At 50.7% G+C, this 17,803-nt stretch overlaps 3 protein-coding genes across 3 annotated transcripts; 2 read left to right on the top strand and 1 right to left on the bottom strand.

Annotated features, from left to right (window-relative positions):
- Window positions 1-14: 14 nt before the first annotated feature.
- DPAGT1 (dolichyl-phosphate (UDP-N-acetylglucosamine) N-acetylglucosaminephosphotransferase 1 (GlcNAc-1-P transferase)) lies at window positions 15-4,620 on the top strand. Its single transcript, XM_014949643.1, has 9 exons — window positions 15-824; window positions 911-1,031; window positions 1,110-1,323; window positions 1,475-1,621; window positions 1,726-1,810; window positions 2,276-2,464; window positions 3,100-3,187; window positions 3,540-3,695; window positions 4,368-4,620. Exons 1-9 carry the CDS (start codon window positions 670-672, stop codon window positions 4,431-4,433), a joined length of 1,221 nt encoding a protein of 406 aa, XP_014805129.1. The 5' UTR covers window positions 15-669; the 3' UTR covers window positions 4,434-4,620.
- A 2,370-nt stretch (window positions 4,621-6,990) lies between these two features.
- LOC106892405 (histone H2A) lies at window positions 6,991-7,916 on the top strand. The gene has a single exon (XM_014949591.1). The coding sequence runs from the start codon at window positions 7,201-7,203 to the stop codon at window positions 7,627-7,629; it is 429 nt and encodes a 142-aa protein (XP_014805077.1). The 5' UTR covers window positions 6,991-7,200; the 3' UTR covers window positions 7,630-7,916.
- On the bottom strand, window positions 7,832-17,586 carry HMBS (hydroxymethylbilane synthase). The gene is made up of 12 exons (XM_014949590.1): window positions 16,108-17,586; window positions 15,388-15,437; window positions 15,233-15,288; window positions 14,071-14,148; window positions 13,685-13,762; window positions 12,431-12,506; window positions 11,612-11,725; window positions 11,053-11,091; window positions 10,054-10,173; window positions 9,762-9,815; window positions 9,096-9,182; window positions 7,832-8,883 (listed from the first exon to the last, which is right to left on the bottom strand). Exons 1-12 carry the CDS (start codon window positions 16,253-16,255, stop codon window positions 8,710-8,712), a joined length of 1,074 nt encoding a protein of 357 aa, XP_014805076.1. The 5' UTR covers window positions 16,256-17,586; the 3' UTR covers window positions 7,832-8,709.
- Between the last annotated feature and the right edge of the window lie 217 nt (window positions 17,587-17,803).

Consider the following 17,803-nt stretch of genomic DNA (forward strand, 5'->3'; position numbering starts at 1 on the left):
TAACGTGCCGGTCCCTTTGTAAAAGCAGCTAAAAAGAAGCACGGTCTGCTGCTCTCCCGAAATCCAGCGGCAAACTTCTAAACGGCTCTTAAGACCTCCCTCTCGTGAGGGCAACAGCTGCTGCTTCCCAGAGATGAATGAGGACGTTACATCCACGGAGACCGCGTCCAAACACGGAATTTAACCTCGTATTCCTAAATGTACTAACGCTGTAATACAAACAAAAGCCCGGGGGAAAAAAATATCTCGGCAAGTTTTACAGCGATAAAGAGGTCTTTTTTCCACCGAAACGGCTCGGTTTCGGTCACCCTAAAGCTATACATCAACTGCGCAGAACGCACGCGATAGCTTTGCCTGGGTTTCCTCAAGTTTTTTCACAAAACTTGCAGCGTGGAGATCCTCCCCCTGCTCTTTTTATCCAGTAGCTCGGGGGTTAAAGTACCATTCCAGACAGCAGCTAATGAATTCGCCGAGTCAAAGGATTTTAAAGTAGACTATTTTACGCGAAAGCCCCGCCGGCGCCGCCGCCCGCTCCCGACCCCCACCCGGGCCAAAGACGGCGGCTCCCGCGCATCCGGTCCCTCCCTCTCTGGCGTCCGGCTGGAAACAGGGGGCGGGAGCGCCCGGCCCCGCTCCGCGCCCTTGGCAGGGGCAGCGCCCGCCGCGGCCATGGCGGCTTGGCCCGCCGTCCCCCTCCTCATCAACCTCGGCGGGTCGCTGCTGGGCTTCGCGGCCACCCTGACGCTGATCCCGGCCTTCAAGGACCGCTTCCTCGCCGCCCGGCTCTTCGGCGAAGACCTCAACAAGGCCTCGCGGCGGCCCGTGTGAGTAGCGACGCCGTCCCGCCGGACCGGCGGCGGTCCCGGGCCCTCGGTCCCCGGGCTGACTCCCCGCCTTACCTCCCTTCCAGCCCCGAGGCGCAGGGCGTGATCAGCGGGGCCGTGTTCCTCATCATCCTCTTCTGCTTCATCCCCGTGCCCTTCCTGAGGTGCTTCGTGGAGGAGCAATGCGCGGCCTTCCCTCACGACGAGGTGAGGCCGGCCGGCAGCGCGGCGGGCACCGGCTGGGCGCGGCCGCCGGTAACCGCGGTCCCCTTCTCTGTCCCGCAGTTCGTAGAGCTCATCGGTTCTCTCCTCGCCATCTGCTGCATGATTTTCCTGGGCTTTGCAGACGACGTGCTGAACCTGCCCTGGCGCCACAAGCTCCTTCTGCCCACCATGGCTTCCCTCCCGCTGCTGATGGTTTACTTCACCAGCTTCGGGAACACGACCATCGTGGTGCCGAAGCCTTTCCGGGTGCTGCTGGGCATGCATTTGGACCTGGGTAAGTTCCAAATCGCCAGAAAACGCCAAAACGCACCGAAATCGCGAGGTAACAGATCCTCAGACAAAGCAGGAAGCAAGCGCTCGCGTGAGTCGGCACAGGGCCTGCTGCACCCCCGATACTAAAGCACTCGGCCGGCTCCGGTCCGCAGGTATCCTCTACTACGTGTACATGGGCATGCTCGCCGTGTTCTGCACTAACGCCATCAACATTCTCGCTGGAATTAACGGAATCGAAGCGGGGCAGTCGCTGGTGATAGCTGCTTCCATTATCGTATTCAACGTTGTAGAGCTAAACGGTAAGGAAGATAACATATATGTTTATTTAACAATATCTCGTGTTGTTAAAAAGCAGCCAGTCCTGTCTTATCACAAACACATTTTTTTCTTTTTTTTCCTATAGGGGATTATCGAGACGATCACATTTTTTCTCTCTACTTCATGATTCCTTTTTTTTTTACTACGCTGGGGCTGTTTTACCACAACTGGTAAGAGGATGGAGCTTCGGAGTGTCTTCAGAAACATCCTTTCCCTTTACTTTCTCCCTTTTCAAACGCAAAACCGCTTCCTGACACGCAGGTAGGAAGCTGGAGCGTAGACAGGCTTCTTGCCGGAACCAAGAAAGCCGAGAACCGACAAAGCACCGATGCACCGGTAGCTTTTCTTTTTATTAGAACAATTCTGGTCACGCCAGCTCACCAAAATGCTCAGAATGCACTCCCTCTTATGTCTCACTAGCCGTTTTTCCATACCTTACTCTCTGCAAGTCAGGCTGCGGGTCCCGGTCCCGCAGTTCTTAGCACGAGTACCCGCAGTCGTTGTTTCTACCGCGTAGATCTGCTGCAGTTCCCCCTCAGCCCCCGGCCTGGCGTGCGGGAATACATTCGGTGGTTAGAAAGTCGTTTTTGCAGCAGCAGCAGCCGTCATTGACCTTTCTGCCCTGTGGACCGCAGGTACCCGTCTCGAGTGTTCGTCGGGGATACCTTCTGCTACTTTGCCGGCATGACCTTCGCCGTGGTGGGGATCTTGGGGCACTTCAGCAAAACTATGCTGCTTTTTTTCATCCCGCAAGTGCTCAACTTCCTCTACTCGTTGCCCCAACTCTTCCACGTCATTCCTTGTCCCCGTCACCGGCTGCCGAGGTAACGTACCCGAGTGACCTACGATGGTACCACAGGTTATGCCTTTTATCTCCAGCGCCAGCTGAGAAAGGCGGCGGTAGGAGCTCTTTTAAAAAGCCATCCAAGTAAGTTTTAGAATCCAAAGTTAGCTGGCTTGCTCTGCCGGCTACGGTCAAGTCATACGGTAGAGGTTTCTCGAAGATGTTCGCTTTTCTGACCACCCCACCCCCCCGGATACAGAAGAGTGATTTTTGGTAACGTTAGAGTATGATTGTTCTCAGCTCCAAGGACAGAGAAATCGGTGCGGGTCACTTTTAACGCTATCGCATCGGGACCCGCTAGGATTTCAGAGCAGTGAGCGTTTTGTGGCACTGTGCCACATCGGCGATTGTCTCTGCAGATGATAGGTTCTTCTGGTTTATTTTTGAACTGTACATCTTAGGGGTATATCGGGGCTGCAGCACGGAGGAATGTCCTCCTGACTCTGCCAGGCTGAGGGACTAGGTATCGGCAGCTACTGTTAAGCGTGTTGGATTATTCCCGCTTTTTTCCACCACCGGATTTCTTAGCTAGTCGGCCATGGCTCTAAGCCTGCTGCATGTAAGGATCTCTATCTCGTTGCTCTCTCTGGACTAAAATTCTCATGTTTCTTTTAGGCTCAATCCTAGTACAGGGAAGCTGGAGATGAGCTACTCCAAATTCAAAACTAAGAGCCTCTCTGCCCTGGGAACATACATTCTGAAGGTAATATCTGAGAAACCGTTCAAAATCCAGATGCGTTTTGAGGCGGTGATCCGACGCGAGAAGAACACTAAGGGAGGGAATGAAAAACTTACGGGTTCACTAATTATTTCCTGGCTCAAATCCAGAATAAAAGATTCTGCTTAGTCCATCGCAGTTCCTCACGGTCACTCGATACTGTTAATAATCTTTCAGAATAACCACACGTAGCAGTGGCCCGGGACCATCACGAGCCTGTCCCGTAAGAGCGAGAGCCAGGCTTCGGGGATGGTACGGCAAAAGGGATCTTGAGCAAAACCGGCCGGTGCGCATCAAACGTCCCTGGTGAAATAGTATGCAATATTTCTTTCCCCAGGCAGCAGAGATCTTGCACATAGTAAATGTGAGGAGTGGAACGGATGAAGATGGCGAATACACCGAGTGCAATAATATGACGCTTATTAACTTTGTTATAAAGCTGATCGGACCCACCCACGAGCGAAATCTCACGCTCCTGTTGCTACTCATTCAGGTCAGACAAACGATTCCTCCAACAGAAAGGTGTACTCTGCAATAGAAAAAGATCCAAATCAGTTTCAAGGGGAAAGGGGGAAGTAAGGTATCACGCTCTTCACACAAGATGTAATTGAGCTGTGGAACTTGAGGAGACTCAGAAGTTTACATGGCTCGAGGAGGAAACAGATCCCTCCCTCCCAGAGACCAAACAAGGCTTAGCAGAACATCGGGGCTGGAAAAGGATGGGGAGTACGTACCCCTCGATGTGGAGCCCAGTCACAGCAGAGAGGCCTTGGCAGTGCCTCCTTGTAATGATGCCAAGTCGCAGCTTTGACGTGAGGTATTTTGCATTACAAACCGTAGGGTTTATGGTATAACATAGGCTTCTTAAGGAGAGCGTCATTCTGAACCGTTCGTCTCGTCCTCTTGCTCTCACAATGTGACTGTGCGCGAGCACGTGCAGAAATACCCCGCGGATAACTACAGTTCTCAGAGAAAGACTGAAGGACTTTGGTTAGACTTCTGCCTTTCATCTTTCTGTACCTACAAAATTTACCCTAAATCTTGTTATTTAGTGAAACGATGCACGCTGGAAAGCTTAGTGAATCCATCTGGAAAGGAGGACTCTGCCAGCCTGTAAACTATTTAACGCTATAACGTGTCTGTTGTCTGTCTGATATTTTTCTAGGTCCTGGGCAGTACAATTGCATTTTCAATCCGGTACCAACTAGTGCGCTTGTTTTATGACGTCTGACTGGGCTGCCAGGAGCAGGGGAAAGACTTGTACCTGCCAGTTGATTTTCTGCAGTCGTGACCAAATGATTCAACTGATCTTACTCCAGCCCTCCGAGAACCTCAGGACACCTGCCAACATGCGAGCAACTAGTCTGCGGGGGCCAGTCTTGAACTGTAATCATATTTTGGGGAGGGGGGGGGGGGGGGAGATGCTGACAGGAAAAATTCTATGCCACTTGGACGTGACGGTTACTGGGAATACAGGGAAGTAAGTAATGCAAACGTTTACTCACAGCACTTACAGAAAGGTGAAGTCTCTGTACATCTAACAAGCACGTTGCTGTTCCCCGAAAGAGAAAATGGGAACTTCAGTTTCATTGCGACTGTGTACAGGAGAACAAGTAAATCGGAATCCTCTCCTCGCTTCTCCGGTCCCGTCTTTGGTCCGTGGACACGGAGTAACATGTTATAAACCATACCCAAAAACTTGGAGCGCTCAGAATAAATTAACTCAAAGTATCTTTTCACCTTCAGTGCTTTCCCTTGAGAATATTGATGCGCGGTGAAACCGCGTAACACGGTACATCTCTGTGGCCTTCTACCCTGGTAGGGGGCTGATCGTTTCCGCAGTAGACCCCCCCCTCGTCTTTCACAGCCACCAGGAACGTTCCAGCCAACAGGCTTTTATTTCTCAATATCATCTGCCTTCCTGCCTTCCTTTGTGGAACGGGACACATTTGGAACAGGCTAGCAGAGTAAGGATTGCTGTCCTTTCCTAACGGAGGACATCAGTAAAAGCCTTTGATTAACACGGAACTAAGACTCTGCAAGCTGCAGTTACCTTTTCCTCAAATACAAGTCGTTATCTAGCACTGTAACTCACCGCAGAATTGCTGCCTGCCCAACAGAGAAAAACCCATAGAACAGTCATCGGAGTACCAGGTTAAAGAATCTGCGTGAGAATACCGGGATTGAAAAGTGAAATAATGAAACACCAAAGGCAGGGATACTGCGATGGGTGACGGTAGAAGTTGCTGAGATCCGTACCTTAATAGACACAAGGCTGCTGCGCTTCCACGCACGCAAGTCCAGCCGGTAGCAAGGCTGGAGAAAGCGTTCCCGGTAGGCAAAAATTCATATGTTCTGTGACGCAGATCAACACAGAAAACACAGCATTCAAACCTGAATGGAATGAGTGGCCGAATCCTCTTCCTCCTCTGCAGCCAATCTGTTTGGAAGGCTGCTAGTAGAGTATATTCATATAAACACATACCTATACACACACACTCTCTCTACAAATCCCATCCCTTAAACGCTCAGTCTGTCCAGTAACTAGCTGCTGGATTTCCTGCACCGGGGTGTATGAACACCCGAGATAAGATACACAGTATTACTCCACTTGCCCTTATAGCAAATCTTTTCACCTCGAGAGGAGAGAGGACTCAATCTCTCCGCTAGCCGATTCAGACGCACAGCCTTCCAGTAGCCAACTGTCAGACACCCGGCCCATTACCTCCAGTTAATTGCCTTAGACCTACCTCCAGTCGGCAACCTGCTGACCCTGATCTCTCCCGTATCTGGTCCTAGATACCTCGCTCCGAAGCCCGTTACTCTGCTCACTCATTAGTGATCGCACGTGCTGGCATTCCACCCCGGCCGCCCCTCTTGACACGCTCCGGTCTTCCTATTTGCTGGTACCACAAATACACTGGCCCCTGTGGCCTGATGCCGGTTGCTGGCGCTTAGCCCTCTAGACATATGTATACACACATAGGCTTGGCAGTCCCCTCACCCTCCAAAAAAAAGAATAGAAATGTATTTTAGTGAGACAGGACAAACTGCAGAGATGAACGCTACAACACACATTTGTGCATGACCGCCTTCTTCACCTCACATCTCCTTCCACGGTCACGTGTTTTATTCATCTAAGTCTGCTTTGACTTCTTCCCCACCTTTGGTGTTTCCCTTAAACAGCCCAAAACTGTGTCTCGCACATTCTCGCGATCTCCTAACAACGATCTCACATCTGGTGCTCTTCCCGCAAGCCTCCGTAAGCTCAGCAGCCCTACAGGCAGGGGTCTCCTCAACCTGCTGCCATCCCGGGAGGACCCCGCCTCGCTTCGCCAGAAGCCAGGCCCAGGGGTGAGCCGGTTTCTCAAAAGCCTCTGGGAGCGGCCCCACCGGGGCGGTATCAAGCCGGTTCGGTCATCGGAGCGCCCGTCGGCCGCCATTGCCCCACCCCTTCGGGTCGGTTACCCTGAGGTGACACAGAACCGCTCCGGAGACCTCACCGTGTCCTGTCAGGACTCGGGCGGGCGCTTGGGCCACCCACGGGTGGACGGGAAGCGCGGTAGCCCCCTGCGCCACAGCCGGCTCGCTCAGCCGGCGGAGGCCGACCTCCGCGGCGTACCCGGCCCCACCGCAGCCGGCACGCCGGCCCCGAGGAGCGGGCGGGCCCGCCACCGCCGCGCCGGTCCCCTCAGCGGCCCCCCCGCCGGCAGCGCGAACCAACGGCCCCGGCCGGTATGAATTTGGCGCCTTACCTTCTCGTTGGTCGGTCTCCGCGGCCAATAGACTCGGGGCAAGCGCCGTGGCATCGCACGGGCGACCAATCGGCTAAAAGCTTCTTCCGGGAGAGGCGCCAATAGCGAGGCGCGGTAGCGTTATCCAATGAGCCGAGTCCTACTTCGCGGGAGGCTATAAAAGGGCTGGGTGCGGGGCCTCCCGCCTCACTTCGTCGCGGCGCTCCAAGAAGGTGGGTGTCGCTCACAGCGGACCGAGGCGCCATGTCTGGCCGTGGCAAGAGCGGCGGTAAGGCCCGAGCGAAGGCCAAGTCTCGCTCATCCCGGGCCGGGTTGCAGTTCCCCGTTGGGCGAGTTCACCGGCTGCTGCGGCGCGGGCACTACGCGGAGCGGGTGGGGGCCGGCGCCCCCGTTTACTTGGCTGCCGTGCTGGAGTACCTGACGGCCGAGATCCTGGAGCTGGCGGGCAGCGCGGCCCGCGACAACAAGCAGACGCGCATCATCCCCCGTCACCTCCAGCTCGCCGTCCGCAACGACGAGGAGCTCAACAAGCTGCTGGGCGGCGTCACCATCGCGCAGGGCGGCGTCCTGCCCAACATCCAGGCCGTGCTGCTGCCCAAGAAGACCGGCGGCGCCGTGGGCCCCACCAAGGCTGGCAAGAAGGGCAGCGGGCAGCAGTCGCAGGAGTACTAGGCCGGTCGCTGTCGCTCCCCCCACCCCGACATCACACAAAGGCCCTTTTCAGGGCCACCCCATTACTCGGCAAGAGAGCTGCGATCCGCGGGGCGAGGGGCGGGCGGGGGGTGGGGCACGGACACCCGCAGGGGCGGTGGGGAACCGGCCCGCGCGAGTCCGGCTAGGAAAGCTGAACAGGCTGCTCCGACAACACACTGGGGCGCATGTAATTTCACTGTATTTATCGCCTGTTACATTCAACGGACATTGCATAGAGAATAAAACACTTCATTTCCAAAACGGGACCCCAGTAAGGTGCCGTTTCAGTGTTTCTACAAGGCACTGTAAGGCATAAGCCCTGCTGAGAGGAGAGCGAGCCCATACTGGAAACGGTACCCGGTTTCCAGGAAAAGGTATAAACAGTTGCAGAGAAAGGCACTATAGCCTGAATACGGGCCTCCTCTTCAGCTCCCGGTTGGCACAGAGGAGCGGCCGTCAGATTATCCTCGTAGGTAAGTGTGCAAGGGAAACCAGACTGGCTGGCTGGTTATTTCCCCATCTATTACTGGCCAATTGACAAATTTACATCTGGTAACTGCAAACTTAATTCCTTACCTTAACCTACGGTGGACACAGCATCTGTGCTACCTTACTATGAGGAACCCGGTATTGGGAACCTAATAGCAATCTTCCTCTTCAGCATTCAGATGGGTGAACAGGCCCAAATAAAATTGACTACTCAAAGTACTTCAGCACCGTCACCTTGTGTCTCACGGTAATTTGTAACGAGTGCCTTACTCCTAAATGGAATAGGAGAACACTTACAGACTTTTTAAAATTCGTTTAACTTTCTAGCTACAATAATTCTTCAAAAACCTTCACAGAGACACTTTGCGATTTCGAGAAATGCATAACGGGATCAAAATCCTGACCAGCATAAACTACTCCAGTTAGCTAGCTTAGTATTTCAAGTTTGTGTGCCCAAACATCCAGTAAGACCGGTTCACGTTTAAATAAATCCCTTCCTCCAGAGGAGGACGATAGCGTAGCTGTGAAGACTTGCTGGAGTCGTAGCGCTCGTGCCAATGCTCCGCAGGTTTAGCGGGTGTCATTGAGCTGCCGCGCCACGCTCAGGATGTGCTTCGCTCCCTTGCTCAGAAGTAAACTGGCTACTTCAACCCCAAGGTTCTCTGCAGCCTCTTGGGCCTGACCAGGGACGTTCTTGGCTGTGATGCCAACGCGCTGCACATCATCATTTGGTCCATCTTCGTTCTGCAAATGTAAACACTCAAAGGTGAGGCAGCGGGAAGGAGTGGGCAATGAACGGTTTGAGCATACGTGAAATGGGGTAACATCTGGTCTGAGGAGCCTTGAGAACTCTGCACTGTTAGCGTTTCCGATGAACCAGACCAAAAGCAATAGATTTCAAAAGGTCTGGTTTTGTCTTTCCACTTCAGGTTTGGATTTTGAAGCCGCCCACATACCTGTTGGGGATAATGAACGCCGGTCTGCATTGTCTCCTTCAGGCTATCAGATCCGTCCAAACTGTAGACCGCTCCTGTCAAATACAACTTGGAAAGACATACAGAAGGGATTAATACCACATTAACAAACCAACAGAAAGCCAAATACTCCCTTAAAAAAATAAAATAAAACAAAACCATGCAACATTCAAATCTCAGTTTGGAGGGGGAGGCTTCCATAGCGCAGTGGGATCAGCAAGAATAGCGGTACGATGCCGCTATGACAAAAGCAATCCCTGTTAGGGAATGGGTGACTTCCCAAGGAAAAAGATGGGAAAAAAAAAAAAGAGAGCTTCCCACCTCTTTAATCACAGTCTGTTGTGTGAAAATGCTGATTTTATGGGCTCAGAAGCGAGACTGTCAGATCTCAGGGCAATGCTACCTTTAAAGAAGGGAGGGGGGTAGAAATCTGGTCCTCATTAATTAATAATTAATAAGAGCATTTTCTAGAAGCCTGAGCTTCAGTAGCTGGACCCACTCTCATACTCCTGCTTTGGACACAAACCCAGAGGGCTACACTATAGAGGTACCCATAGAGGTATCTGCTGGAGTTTCCCTTCAGGGAAGATGCACGTGCTGGAACAGGTTTTCAGACGTAATGCCAGATAAATAGCGAGTACTCCTCACCTGGCCATCTTTCAGCACGGTGTTGACGGCGACAGGAACGCTACATCCGCCCTCCTAAAAGAGACAACAGCTGACACCGAGGCTCCTACCCGACACCGTCAAAGCAGAGGCCTCTGAAAAGTTTAGGCCGCACACAACCCTGCCCACTGCTCCTCAGGCCCTTCTCGATTCAGAATTTCTACTTAGCAGTTTCAACAAAGTGTAGTAGGTTTCCCACCCTACGGCCAGGTCAGGTCAACCAGCGGAGCAGCGTTTCCCGCTGCAGGCAGAAGAGGGAGGACACCGCACCTACCAAACGTTTCATAAAGGCTCTCTCGGCAATGCAGCATAACACGGTGTCCGCGTCGTGCAGGGCAGATACCATATTCAGTATCTCTTGGTCTTTGGCACGAACTTCCACCGCTAAGGCACCCTAGAAGAAAAAAATGAAACACACAACATAATCGTAATTTTTCAACTTCACACGTCTCTGTGAGCACTCAGCGTCACGAAACAAAAACCCAGAGGCGAGGATATGCATTTCACTAAGGCAGCGATGTTTAGATGTTTACAGAAATGAATTACGAAACTATCCACCGGTTGCAGAGACATCCTATAAGCAGCTGCTGTAAAGAGAAGATCGGAACCTGCTCTGGCCAAACGTTCAAGATATGCTGTTACCTCAAAGCATTCGAGAGCCTCTCTCAATTATGTCCGCATATACAGAAACACCCACCCCCATGTCCCTTTGCGACAAGATGGCTGGATAAGTCCAAGCTTCCCAAACTTATCTCAAGATAAAGATCGAGTCCCGAATGACTACCAGTGACAAAACAATTCTTTCTCCAACTGGAAACAGAAGGGGACGGGGAGAATGCCCGGTACCTGACAAATACATGATCAAAATCACAATTTCAGGCTGAATTCACCCTCTTTGCATCAGAGGGCAAAGATACTGCGGTGACATTACCTCTATTTTAATGCACCATTATCCCAAAACAGCGCAGCACTGACCCTGCCAGAGCCTGCCCCATCGCCCCAATGTAGTTGTGCTATATTGTTCCTTCACCGCTTACTGTTTTCCATTACCCATGGCATTCAGCCCCCACCACACCGGGTAACAGAGCTGGCTACCATTCTTCCCACACGCTGTGCCTAAAGCAGCGTAACAGCCAACAGAAAAGATCGATGCGATGGTTCTTTAGCAACAAGCACACACAAAGTATTCAGCACAATTAACCACTCTGACACGCTGTACCGCTGCCAGCTTTCAACACGCAGTACAGACTACGATACAGAAGTTGTAACGTACCTGTCCGACGGCGTACAGACAATCTTCAGGGCTTAGGAGCTGGAAGACAGTAAAATCAGAGTCAACTCAAGTTGCACTGTTCAGAATACAGGAGGGGAGAGCCAAATTCTATGCTCGCATCTAAGACCGATTGCTTTTGCGCCTGACCAAAGAAATATCATGTGCACCCCTTTCCCAGGCCTCAGTTTGCACCCCTAAAGTGAGATAATGCGCTTTCCTTCACCTAGACTATAACACGCTGTGAAATAGAAAAATCTGATCATCGGAAAAATCTTAGTCACGCACACTGCTGCATTGCTAGACACAAGTATTGCGAAATGCTGGGAGACTGTCAGATTACAAACTGCTATTGCACCATGGAAAGCTGAACACTATAAACTCCCATATGAAGAAAACAAAACCAACCAAAAAAAAAAAGTCCTCCCTGAAGTGCATCAAATCCCGAGGTGGCAATGGATGCAGTAGGCTCCACGCTCATCTCTGACAGGGCAACCGCAAGGCCCGAAAGGCAGTCGACGGGTCGGCAGAGAACGGCACTTTCCGCTTTGCTAGTCCTCACCTGGCCGATGCGATTTTCCCAGCCCATTCTCTTCAGCCCAGCAGCTGCCAGGATGATGGCACTGAAGTCCTCCTTCTCATCTAGCTTCTTTAAGCGGGTATTTAAATTCCCTCTCTGTAGAAGTGATTAAGCAAGCATAGGAACAGCAGGCACATAGTCCTATAACCACTTAGTGTTTGCTTGAGCGCGTTTACAGAACCTACTGACTCCAAGAGCCTCCAAATGAGAATCGGAGTACAATCCTGAAAGAGGTATTTGTTACGACAACTGCTTCTTTACATAGAATTTTGCAGAGCATTACGGAATATTAATTCAAGCACTGACTCTCAAAAGTTGCGTATGTCATTCAAGTACATCGCTCACACCCGACACCAACTCCTTTTGCACAGCAAAGAACGGAGTCTGAATTAACGGTGCCTTTTACCTCTAGTTCATCAGCCCACATCAGAACCAGCGGCCCAAATCACATCCGTGGTATGGGGAACCAATTGGCACTTGGTCACGCCACTGTGACAAACACACGGTAGGCACCCATGAAGCGGGTTTTTGAACATTCCTTAAAGTAAAAATTCATCTGCATCCCGAATCTCAGCTAGATTAAAGCTGGCCCCTTTCTACAGCCTGGTGAGAAAGCAGAGGACCAAAGGAGCTACCCTGCACTACGCACCCCTCTCGGGGTAGTCAGTGGAGGGCAGACTGAGGAAGCAGTTCGTTCTTGCAGGTCTGGCGGTATAAATCGGCCTCGATTCTAGATTTCACATTAAATTACATTTTCCTGTTTGCAGCTTTACCCAGCTCCCCGTTTTGCCAGAAGGATACAATATCCCTGAATTCTAACTGAGGGAACTTCTTTTTCAGCTGGGCTGCTCTGCGAAGTGAACTGGTTCCAATCACGCTGTGGGAAAAATAAAAGCAATGAAATAGAGAATACTCCTACACTTACCTCCAGCCAGAGATATGTCTGAGCTTTCGAGGAAACAATTGACAACTTTTTTTTTTTTTTAATTTTTGAATAATGAAGATCCAAGAACCTGCCAATGATTGATATCTCCTTAGGAGAAAGAAAACAACTCCGTGGGGTTTAGCACAAAGTCTGGCTGAAGCCACTCCCAAGGAACAGATTTACAGGAGATGTTTCTGGAGGGCAGCCCCTGTCAAGGACTGGACGAAGCCACAACACTTGCCACGGAAAAAAAGACTCGGCTACCCCAAACTGCACCAGACAATTGAAGCTACTAATTGGGAAGGACTTCATCAATTTCACTGAATTGCACTGAATTCTTAGAGTCGGAAGGGACCATAGAGATCATCTAGTCCAACTCCCCTGCTAAAGCAGGATTGCCTAGAGGTTGTCAGAGCACGTTACTCAGGACTGCATCCAGGCGGGTCTTGAAAATCTCCAAAGAAGGGGACTCCACAACCTCCCCGGGCAGCCCGTTCCAGGGCTCCGTCACCCTTACTGTGAAGAAGTTTTTCCTCATATTTGAGTGGAACCTCTTATGTTCCAACTTGTGCCTGTTGCCTCTCGTCCTCTCACTGGGAACCACTGAAAAGAGTCTGTCTTTCAATGTCTGTCAATGACAGAAATGCAGTGGGAGGAGAACCTTTGGAAACAGTAGGGCGCAAAACTGGAAACCCCAAAAAACTGCCAGTCTGGGCAGTAAGGATTTCCTTTCTAGACACATAGGCTATTTCTTTTTCTTGGCACCCTGCAGCCTAAACTAGACTTGATTTTCCTGCTATCCAGACGCACAGAAACACAGGTCTATGTTTGTGTCACAGCTAGTTTGTTTCTTTTACTTTAACACAGAAAAAAAAAATACATCTTTCTAATCATTACCTTAATCTGAGTAATTTCACTCAGCTGACTCAGACAAAAGACTCCAATAAGCTCTACGAAAAGGCAGGGAACGCTAGTCAGGCAATTCAATATGGAGAAACTGCTCACGCTCCCAGCAGAACCGTAAGAAAGTGATGTGAAAAAACTAACAAAATCAGAACCATCTGAGTAAGAACAAGAGCGCGGTTCAGGCCCATTTTTATACCTGTCTTCCCCTCCCTTTCTCCGCTCACCTCTTTTCAGGAAGGAGGCTCAGTGTTTTCCCGCAGTTTTTGGGATGAAAGACGACAGCATCAAGTGGGTTTTCCCTTCTGCAAAATAATACACGTGCAGAATCACTGAGATATCCTTTCACGGAAGGCCGTTAAGCTTAACACCCGGAAGAACTGTTTCTGGTTCCAAAATACCCCATCGTCATTACAAAAGCAAGAATTTTCAGCAAACCTGCTGGCTACGGAATACTAGGACAGCTCCAATGTTTTCACTGTTTCAGAGATTATTCGGAGGGCGGTCAAACTCTGAACACCTAAAAGGACCTACGGTGCCTTTGCTTTCCTTCCACCACCAACACTGTAAAATGCAAATCCCTGGTAGAATCGAGCCTCGTGTGCACACTTACTTGCAGACAGCACCAATGGTGAACCCGGGAGGAAGAGAAGTTGGCAGGTCCTTCAAGGAGTGAACCACGAGGTCAACTCTAAAAATTAGAGGACAGCAATTACTGAACAGATGGGTGAGCTCACACGGTACCTACCATAGGCCTGAAGATCATCTACAGGAAAGCATGAATCCATCCTGGGAATTAATTTGGAGAAGAGGGAGGAATTTCTGGATTCTATAGCCAGAATTACTGTGGAATTCCAGCATCACTCCAGAAGAGCCACTTCACCTTTCTCTGTCCCTATTTTCCCAACTGTAAAATTGGGAAAAACGCCTTCCTCCCATCAGCGCCGCGAGACGCGTTACAACGATCAGGCTGAATGAGGGGAAGACGCTGGAGATGTTCACACGGGGAGACTCATCGAACCGATACGCAACCTGTACGCTGACCGGTATTATGCTTCAAACTAAAAAAAACAGTTAGCCAAAGCAGAACCTATCTGCTTCGTTACAAGGCCAACAAACATAATTGCAAATGCATGAATCTCCAGTATTTTTTCCACTGACTTTATTTGAAAACGCAGTGCCCGTGGGTCACAGATGTAGAAGAATATCTTTGTTTTTGAACCTACTTTATAAGAGGTGTAAGTAGCAACGAAACCCTCCTCAGGATATTGAAAAGGTGGGGGGGGGGGGGGGGGTCTCTTCTCCAGCCGGAGCCTGAACTGAGTTTTTCTAGAGAAAGAAGTCAGGCAGAAAGCAGCACAACTTGCCCACACCCATTTCCCCTACACATTTAACATGCAAGTACGTTAATAAATGTTAACACTAAATGCGGTATGCAATATCTTAACACCACCAGGCAAAGTATTCTTTTAAAAGAACATACTCGTAAGCAGGAACTAGATTAGATTACAAGCTCTCTGATGCACGTGTAAACATATAAATCACAGGAGAAAAAAACCTCACTGGGGCAGACCAAGCAACACAACTCCGCTTGTGTATATAAAAATATACAGCCTACGCCCAGGGGGGGAGGGAAGACAATGACTTATCAAAGGATTTCTTAGCCAGAGAGGTACCAGAGCAGTAAGAAACCCGATCAAATACGCAGCAAAGCCAAAGATGTCCAAAGAGCACCACAAATGCCAGAGCGGGAAAAGAAAACAATGAGCTCTTACTCATTTCTTTCAAGTGCATTTTCCAGCTCTTTGGTGAAGAGGCTCTTCTCCCCAATCTACACATAAACGGAGGAACACGAATCACAAAAGAAAAATCTGCAAACGTACCATCAAATACAATTACTTCTTGTGTAAAGGAAGAAGAGAACCTTTACCTTGGAAAGCGCTGTATCCAAGATCTTGTCTCCAGTCGTGGACATGGCAACTGCGCAGAGAGAGAGAGCAGAGGTAAAAGGTGAGGCTTGGTCAGAGCACACGGGCCTGGACTGGAAATACTCACATAACGTGTAATGGGCAGTACAGCGTCACACACTACTGCGTGAACGCAGATTCAAGATAAACTTAAGAGCAGCTCACTTCTAGAAATATGCTGTACTCAAGACAAGTGAAACTCGGACTTCCTTCGCTGCCCTCAAAAACAGAGCGAGGGGGCAGAGGGCAGGTTTTGGAAGCGCTGACCCAACAGGAATTGCCACGGTCTTTCTCTGAGCGCCAGCAACCAAGTACTCAGTAGTTCTCTAGGGGAAAGGCTGAGCTCCCCTTATTCCTGTGCTGTTAAACACCTCAAACCAGGGACAGGAAAATGACCCCAGCGCATAGCGGGCTATGGCCAGAGCAACACCAGGTTCTCAAATGGAGCCGCCTAACACCCTCAGTGTGATACACTCAGAGCTTCAACCATCAGGAGCTCAGGAAATCCACCTTTCCCCCCTAGAAGAAACCAGCAGCAGTTGTGCAGCCACACAATGTATTTGAATTCAGATGGCGCTCTTAGATAAGCTGGGTCGAATCCTCCTTCTCGTGACAGCGCCCTACACACATCTCTTGCACGCAAAGATAAGCGGCCGCTCCCACTGCTGTCCAAAAAAACTTACCGATCTCAAAGTGGAGGTCAGGGTATAGCTCACGGAGCATCTCGACGACGCTGTCAGTTTGAATCCGGGCCAGCTGCAACGAAGCAGAAAGCAAAGCCATATACAGAAAGCACATCAACTGTACGGTACTTAGAGAGGAGTTTGCCATTCTTCGATGGCCAGGCACGCGTGACCACTACATTGTCTAAATCGAAAGCATTAAAAATGAGTAGCCCTGAGTAAAATCGTTCACGTTTACAAACTCCTTGAACCAGGTGAACTCATAGCACGACCAGAACATTTCACCAAAGAACTTATTTAATCGACTAAGTGGCAAAAATCACATCTCGCTGTGTCCAGCGCTGCTGTGATCCAAGCACTGACAAGGCAAAGCAAAGAATTTATTGAGTTAGGAAGAGGAATTAGAGCAGAAGACTATTAGGATTTGCACTCTACTTCCAGCTGTGTTATCAAGGTCACTGCCTGTTCCACACAGAATTTCCATGTCTCGATACCACCTCAGCGCCTTTATTCATAGACGGCATTTACCTATTAACTTTGAGGCGCTTGGTTTCACCTAGCAGATCGTGACTGCTGGAAGACACCCGCTCCTGAACAAGCAGGCGGAAAGGCAAGCTAAAACATCCTCCTGTTGCTCAGCAACGAAAGAACAAGTCACATCGCACGCTGGGCACCCTCTGCTTTTTCTAAGAGTATGAATTTTACCAATACTGCAAGTTTTGAGAGAAGCCAGTAGGATTTCACTGTGCCACTGGGAAATCTATAGCTGTTGGCAAATACGAGTTCTTTACGCTCTGTAAGATCAGAGCTCTACGTAGAGGTTTTATGGGCAAACAAACAAACAAATAAACAGAAGTAACAGCTTAGACCTGCATGCACAGCAAGCCATAGATCTTAAAGCAGTGAAGTGCAGGAAGAACTTTCACTTGCATAAGAACAGCAGAAGCAAGTAAAATATAAACAGAATTACACTGGCAGAGTCTCATTCTGCACACAAGCAGCAGCAGACTCAAGCAACCGCAGGTGAGTTTCAGCTTTTCTCCCACCAATGAGCTGTGTAGCCCGGGGCAATTAACTTTGTTCTCAGCACTGTAGTTTCCTTAAATACAAAACGAGCATAAGCAGCCGCTTCCCTTTGCAAAGCGTGACAAGAGCCTCAGGTTAGAGAAAGCGAGAGCAGCACGCCCGCCTGCATCCCTTTGCCTTCTCGAAGGCGCAGAATTCTTCCCAGAACGTGCTACCCGAACGAAGGCGGTTATCTCGGAGCAGAGGCCCGAAGGAGGTTTATCTCCCCGGGCGAGGCCGCTCCCGCCGGCGATACCCGCTCTATCTCCGGACGCGGCCCCTGCGCCAGCTGAAGCCGTTGGTCCTTGGCGGGAGGAGGGGGACTGTCGGCCGTTTTCTCCTTCCCGCCTCCCCGGAGGAGCCGCACAAGCCTTGCAAGTTAAAAGCCCACAGCGAGATCCCCGTTACCGCGCTCCCCCCCCGCCCCCAACACTCCGTTACCTCAGCAGCGGCCGCGCTACCCGCAACCGACCGTCACTCGCGCTCCAAACCAACCGGTTTCGCACCGAACCCCGCGTACCTGGCTCCGGCGGGTGCCCACGCGGACCCCTCGGCCGCCCACGCCGTTCTCGCCCTGCGGCGACGTCCCGCTCAGCGCCGGCCCCGCCGCCGGGTCCCCCGCCAGACCCCC

Source organism: Calidris pugnax, unplaced genomic scaffold, assembly GCF_001431845.1.
Source record: "Calidris pugnax isolate Ruff unplaced genomic scaffold, ASM143184v1 scaffold180, whole genome shotgun sequence".
NCBI classification, from domain to species: Eukaryota; Metazoa; Chordata; class Aves; order Charadriiformes; family Scolopacidae; genus Calidris; species Calidris pugnax.